General features: G+C 37.5%; 1 protein-coding gene across 1 annotated transcript; it reads right to left on the reverse strand.

The window, feature by feature from the left end:
- Positions 1 to 581: 581 nt before the first annotated feature.
- LOC118050703 (CDPK-related kinase 5) lies at positions 582 to 7151 on the reverse strand. Its single transcript, XM_035061128.2, has 11 exons — positions 6404 to 7151; positions 4263 to 4393; positions 3910 to 3951; positions 3698 to 3806; positions 3074 to 3152; positions 2699 to 2995; positions 2506 to 2618; positions 2070 to 2177; positions 1916 to 1978; positions 1657 to 1824; positions 582 to 1040 (listed from the first exon to the last, which is right to left on the reverse strand). The coding sequence occupies exons 1-11, from the start codon at positions 6941 to 6943 to the stop codon at positions 900 to 902; spliced, it is 1791 nt and encodes a 596-aa protein (XP_034917019.1). The 5' UTR covers positions 6944 to 7151; the 3' UTR covers positions 582 to 899.
- Positions 7152 to 7508: the final 357 nt, after the last annotated feature.

Consider the following 7508-nt stretch of genomic DNA (forward strand, 5'->3'; position numbering starts at 1 on the left):
TGCACAAATTTGTACCTTCAGTATCGTAAAGGAGCAACATCGACAAATTCCCCTACCCTCCGAGCTTCGTAACTCTGGAACTATTTCATTGACCTCGTAAGATTCCTGGTTATATGTGATATACGGTCCCCCTATGATAGGCTTAACATGTGGGCGGTGGAGGACTACAACGGTAACGAGACTTGGAACTCCAGGTCGAGAAAAAGGTCAATTAGAATCTTTATTGCTCTACCGAGAAAACTTCTGAGATTCAGGACTCTTAACTCGTTTTATTCAGAGTGAGGAACATAGCGAAAAGCTTAGGATTAACGGCATCATTGAACAAGCAGTCATTGAAACATTCCGATCTTTATTTCCCTGGTGGATGTTATGGAGGAATGGACTTTAGAAGAAGCCGAGGTGTGTACTAGGCATCTAATAACTAAATATTCAAGTGCAAGAAACTTCTTCTATAGTGGCCTGCTGATTTGGTGTTGAGAGAATCAGCATCTCCCTTGTTGAATCACTCCAAATTTCAATTTCTGTGCTTGTGCTTATGAACTAGTTTGGACTCATAATTAAAGGATATGAATGAAGCGATGTTGAAAGCTAAACAAAACAACCATGTATTAATTAACAACATTTGAGATGTGTGAAGCATCCATAGTGGGAACAAGAAAATTTCCTTGCCTGTTTGGAAAAAACCTGAAATATATCTTTACACAAATATGGCAGTGATCTTCATGGTCACCCACATTCTGAATGGCTCAGACGCCTCAGAGATGACATGAGGGTTAAGGCTGGTAACATGCGGGGATCGGTGCTCTAATAGGTATGCTCAACGAAGCTCCAGATCATCAGCTATTAATGTGAGCTTTTAGATTTTACATCACACCTTTTTTCTTTGTTCTTTTAGCTCTTTACTGTGTCTTAGCAATGGTTCGGCTGGATGTGCCATGCAACAACTTGACAAACCCGTGGAAGCTTAGCTTCCCATCAGTATGTCTTATCCAGTCATTGAGAACAGCATGAACTGGGATGGAGGGGCCAAGCCCAAGTTCCTGAAAAAACAATTTGTGAAAACTTAGCACGGTGAAATGTCTAGTTGCATCCCAAAATTACTGCAAAAGTGCAAGTGTTTGTCATACTGTTAGTGAAAACACAGATAACCTTGTCCCTTCCCAGGGTCCGCAGGGTAAATTTACTACCGCCAATAACCTTGCAGTTAAAAAATCTAATTTTGAATCCTACTAAAATGCTGGTATACTATGCAATGCACACACTGTGACATGAGCTACAAAGAAACATGAAAAAGATGGCATTTAAGCAAACTAAATGCGACTAATAGAGGAGGGGAAGGGGGTACAAGGCCTACTTAACCCTTTAATTTCTTCTTGTTCCTATTCAAGTACTAGAGACTACTTACACAAGAACAGCCATCATTCATATTAATACTTCAAAGGCCAGTCACTAGATAGGTTATCTGCATTTGACCATCACTACCCATTTACTGATCACATTTTTAAAATTTTAAAAGCTGAAGTTTAAGATGTCAGTATATTAGCTCATGAGATATCAAGTTTGTTGAGGTTTTAGTTTGGTGCTTGAACCAAGCAGTAGCAATAAATATATCATGAATCATCGGGCCTTCTCAAACATGTTAGAATTCCAACTTACTGAAGCAAGCTCCTCAATTACAATTGCTCTGTTTCCATCCTTCTCAAAAAGCTCATATGCAGAACGGGCTAGATGTTTCCATTGATCAAGTGTCTCCAGCTGATGAACGTTCAAAGCAGCTGCACAGAATTCTTCAAAATCCATCCTTCTGTATTGAAGTGCATGTAGCTGTCATGAAATGAAAATTAAGGCCCGGGTACATCGAACTAAAAGCACATGATCATCTAAAGTCAAGCAACAACTAAATGCTGGCATATACCGAGGCAAGAAAATCAGGAATGCGAGAATCCTTCATTGCATTTGTTGCATTTTTCATCAAGGCCTGCAGAATATAAAATGAGTGGCACAAAGCTTTTCACTATAAAGTCATGCGGTCATGCCATCTCAGATATAAAAGAGAAGAGAACACCAACCATCCTAAGGTTTTCCAAAGTTATGCTGCCACTTTTTTTTGGCTCTAGCAAAGCAAACTGCTCCTTCAGATAAAATAGTTCATCCACTGTCAATGTCTTAGACAATGCCTGCAAGACGATGCCAAAAAAAAAGGGTTCTAGGTTAATTAGAAGGCAAGTGACAAAGCTTACTGCTTTTGAATGCAAGAGAACTTGAAATCAAGATAATCTGCTGTGGTTTTACTGGAATTTCATTTGAGCAAAAGCCTCAATAAGATTGAATGTTGAGTCAATATTAAAGAGAAGACATAGAGAAAAGGTGGATCTTACATTATTTGCAAGCTAAAGACACGAATCACAAACACAATATGGCTTAAAGACTATGAGACGTGTACTACCAATGGGTATAAGTTATAGGCTTTCTTTGGTTATTTTGCCACCATAAATGAATACACACCCTTAAAGCAGCCTTACGCAGAGATGATGACCGCATGTATGCCTTCATATGCCTGAATATCATAATATCAAGAGGTACTTTTACATCATTATAATTCCGGATCCAAGGATGACCTGCAAACAAAAGATAATGAAGCGTGGCTCCTAATGATGAGGTAAAGACTGAACTACAAGAGAGTAAGTGAAGCACTAACTCAAAGCCTGAGCAGCAGTAATTCGTTTCCTTGGATCCTTGTTTAATAGGCGTTTAACAAAGTCTTTTGATTCTAGAGATAAAGCAGGCCAAGGTGCTTCATCGAAACTGGGATCAGCTTTCAAGACTGCCTGAAAAATTCCAGACTCGGTCCGGGCCCAAAATGGACGACTACCACACAAAAGAATGAAAGCTATCACGCCTATACTCCATACATCAGCCTCAGTGCTATAGGATCTATGTAGAACTTCAGGTGCCACATAGTATGCACTTCCCACAATGTCATTAAGTCTTTCATCTGCAAAACACCAAGGGCATTAAACACCCACTCAAACACCCAAGGTCAAGTAGGATGAGATTCAGGCAAGTAAAAAACCTGGTCTGGCAAAATCTGATAAGCCAAAGTCTATAACTTTCAGCTGAGCGTTCTCCTCCTTAGAAGTATATAGAAAGTTCTGACCAAGTGAATGGATGAACTTAGATTATGAAAGAGGAAAATAGATAACAAGGACACGAAGCAATCATGCAATATATTCTTAGAAAAGATATGAGATGGCAAGCAAAATGATCTCACATAGGAAATGACATGCGCCAGTTGTGTTTACTTTTTCTTTGTTTAACTATACAAGTATGATACAAGTGGGGAACCCCAAAACCTAGCCCATGGAGATAGCCCACATGTTTAGCCCATGAGAGTGAGGTGATGCTTTGTTTAACAATGCAAGCATGAAGAAACAGCATTTGCATGCTTAGAAAACAGTGCAATTTGTCTGTAATGCATCATTCTTCTTTGGAACTAGATGAAGCAAAGGAGACGACCCAGCACATTCCCCCCTTTTCAAACATCACCTCATCAGGTCACTTTACATTCCAGAAAAAATCATAAAAAATTTGACTATCCACATCTGAATTTCCAAAGACCGGGTAAACGTATTTTCTGCGTTCATATGATTCTCCCACTAAAAAGAAAAGAGATGAAAAGGGAATAATTATGTTCCACCTCTGGTTTGAGATCTCGATGCACAACACCCTGTAGATGACAAAATGCAACAACATTTAGTATCTGCACCATAACAGCCTTCGCATCATCTTCTGAGTATTTCCCACCCCTAAAACGATATCAGAGTATTTAGTTAGAAGCTGCAATGAGGAACATAGGAAAACATAAATACACACTTCAGATTTTGATTTATCCTCTGCTAAAAGAATCACCTTGAAAGTATCCTATCTAGGAGCTCCCCTCCTTCGCATAGCCTGAAATATCCATATCCAGTAATCAACTTTCAGGAGGTCAAAGATCTCGTAAAGAATTCACGCATGCAGCAAGCAATTTTCTTATTGATTTGTTCTTATACATATCCATGTTTGTCATAAACTAAACATACCAATAAGCATATCATCATTTGATTACAAAACAATGTTTTGACTCAAACTAGAAAATCTTAATGGTCCTCAGAAAAATTGTCCAGAAGATGCATGCTGCCCCACAATTAGTTATCAATATGTTTATAGAAGAAAAACAACACATGATTTTAAGTTTGAGTTGCTTTGTATTTTCCACTTACTCCATCACTATATAGACGTTGTCAAGATCTTCAAATGCATCATAGAAGTGCACTAAATTGTTATGTCCTGTCAAGTCCTTCAATATCCTGACCTCCCTTCTTACATCCTCAACTGCAATAGCGGTTGTCATCTGACAGCATTGAAGTGATCAACATGAGATGATATGCAGTAATAATTAAACATAAATGAGCAATGTCGAAAGGTCTCACAATGTCAATTCAGAAACCTTAAACTCCCATATTGAAATGATTTTTATTTTCTAAAACACTACAACTAATTTCTAAGAGGTTTAAATGAACATATTAATAAATACAGGCTTAGTCATTTTGAACCATTGGTGGGATACTAACCACCACAAAAGCCAGACAGGGTAATGTATAAATTCCTACCAGTCTTCCAAGTCATGTTTACAATAGCCAAACAGGTTTCATGATTTCAAGTTTGGAGGAAATAGTGAAACTGCAGGAAACTTATTGGATTGGGCACAGAAATAGAGAAGTCACAAAATAAGCCCAATAGGCAATTTAGTATCTCTTTTTTGGAAGGGAAATACTGTAAATTGATGAGTTAGTTGTCTGATGGAGATTTTACAATCCAAACAATGTGTTTGGCATCAATAGTGGAGAATGATCAACTACAATCTTTTCCCATTCCAGTATGCTCATGAGAGTAAGAAGGTGGTGAGCAGAAGTTCACCACCTGTGTAGGTCATCAATTTTAATGTAGGTCAAAGTGAAGACCCCGGTTGAGATAATGAAACTTCTCATCATTTAGGTCCAGTCACAACAATTGAACTATCTGCTCTCAAACTTGTAGCAACTGTCAACGAATGGATCTCATCAAATTGTAACTTAACATGTCAAGAAAGTTTAAGAAGTGCTCAACACAGTAACAAACCATGCATAAAAGAAGAGACTCGGGCCTCTTGAAATTGACTGAAACAACAAATAAACAAATGGCTAACTTTTTTTGCTTACTATACTCCGATATGCACATTCATCTAAAATTACATCCAATATTTCCCCTCTATAAAGATTCTGAGCAGTACCATCTGCTGTTATCCCTCTCTATTTTATTTTATTTTTCCCAAATTTTAGTTGCTTATCCAGTTTCTTAAAAACAAATAAAACACATAAATAAAGGATTCGAACTCCGAAACAAGCAAGATGTTATTTTGAAAAAAAAATGAAAAAAAAACACAAATAAAGGATTCTAACTCCAAAACAAGCAAGATGTTATTTTGAGGAAAAAAAAAATGAAGACCCCAATTGAGACAGTGATCCTTCTCAGCAATTAGATACCCTCATAATATTTGAGCAATTTGCATAATTTGATATTTCACTGCTTTTACTAAATTATAGCAGCTATAGTAAAAAATATAAGATAAGATTTCAAAAAAGCATAATCTGAACATATTGATGAAAATTCAATTGTTGTTCCATTTCTTTTTTAGTCTACAGGCACTTTTCGGGAGATGATATTGACACTCCAAAAGTGCTTAACCACACTCCTAGTTACTCACATTTGTTTCAAAAAAATTTGTCTTGGGAGTTTTAACATCATCTCACGCGCTTAGCTGACATCCACCCACAAAAAGATTGCTGAAGCATAATTGCACTTATGGGCCCAAATAGTTACTTTACGAACCTAGAATACCAACAATAAGAAGTGCCGAACACAGTACCATTGACCAAACCAACGAATTAACAAATTGATCAATCGTTATGCCTATCACACTCAAAATTTCAATCATACAAATTGCGTCCATTTAATATTACATTCAAAATCCCCCCCCTACAGAAGATCCCAAGCAATATCTTCGTCATTATGATTCTTTAATCCGTCCAAATTCAGGTTATTTTATCTTTCATTTTTAACTTAAACCGAAAAGAAAATAGAAAAGACAACAGAAAACCACAGAAAAACAAAAGTAGCCAAAGATTCGAGATTGGAACTTCAAAACTAGCAAAATAACTTAAAAATTGAACCCAAAATCTAAAACCACCTGCAAATCAACTTCGACACTAAAAAACTACTATTTCAAAAAATAAAAACCCCACATGCACAAACAGTTTAACAAACAAGAAGATCCACCAGATAAACGAATAGAAACACAAAAATCCTAAGTTAAGGTGCCAACCTTTGATTTGGGTATGACTTTAACAGCAACTTGCTGACCTTTTCTTTCACCTTTCTTGAACTTAGCAGAACAAGTATAGCCAAAATGTCCTCTCCCCACTTCCTCTCCAACTTCCAATCTACTAGTAAACTCTTTTGAAAAACCAAACCTTTTATCTAACTCCACTGCCTCTTCATTATCATCGTCCTCTTCGGCATTCGGTTCTGCCCCACTTTTTTTCTTCTTGTTGTTTTGCCTGCGAAGCACAGCTTTAATGTGCTTCGCGGGTGAGGGAGGAGCAAAGGATTTCTTAAAAAAGCGAAGAGGAGTAGAAGTGGTTGATTTGAAAGGTGTCTTTTTGAAAGGGCTAGGAGTGTAGAAAGGGAAAAAGGGGGAAGCTTTGGAGGTCGGGAAGGGTGTGACTGGGGATTTGGGGGTTTGAGCTTGGGTGGTAGGCAGGTCATGTTGTGATGGTGTTTGGAATGGGAGCTGGGGTGGAGGGTCGGTGTCTGATGGGGCATAGGGGTTGGGTTTTGGAGGTTTCGAAGTGCAAGTTCCCATTAGGAGGAGGCGGGGTGGTGGTGGTGGTGGTGGTGGCAGGGTGGGGGCTACGGCATTGCGGTGATGGTGGAGTTTGGAGGAGGGAAGGAAGAGAATGGAGGATTTGGTGGGTGTTTTTATTGGAGTTTGAGTGGGGGGGGGGGTAGGCTGGATTTGTTGGTGGGTGTGCCGAGGGCAATAGGAAGCTAGGGATGGTGAGCTGTACTGTACACTCTTTACTCCCTGACATGGCATCCACATGAACTTTTCTTCTTGTTTCTTTCCAATCAGATCCGAGCCAAACGACGGATATTTTATTTTATTTTGAAAGCGTTTGAAATTTTGTTTTTTTTTAATTAAATTTTTTTAAAAAAAAATAAATAAAACTTTTTATATTTTTTAATCATTTTAACATATTAATATTAAAAATAATTTAAATGTATGTATATATATTATTTTGATTTATTTTTAACAAAAACATTTTAAAAAATAACAGGTATTATATTTCTAAACATTCTTTTTAATTATAATTATAAAATTTAAAATTTAATTTAATTTCAAGAGTTCAATCCCACATTCTTGTAAG

This window comes from Populus alba, chromosome 4, assembly GCF_005239225.2.
Source record: "Populus alba chromosome 4, ASM523922v2, whole genome shotgun sequence".
NCBI classification, from domain to species: domain Eukaryota; kingdom Viridiplantae; phylum Streptophyta; class Magnoliopsida; order Malpighiales; family Salicaceae; genus Populus; species Populus alba.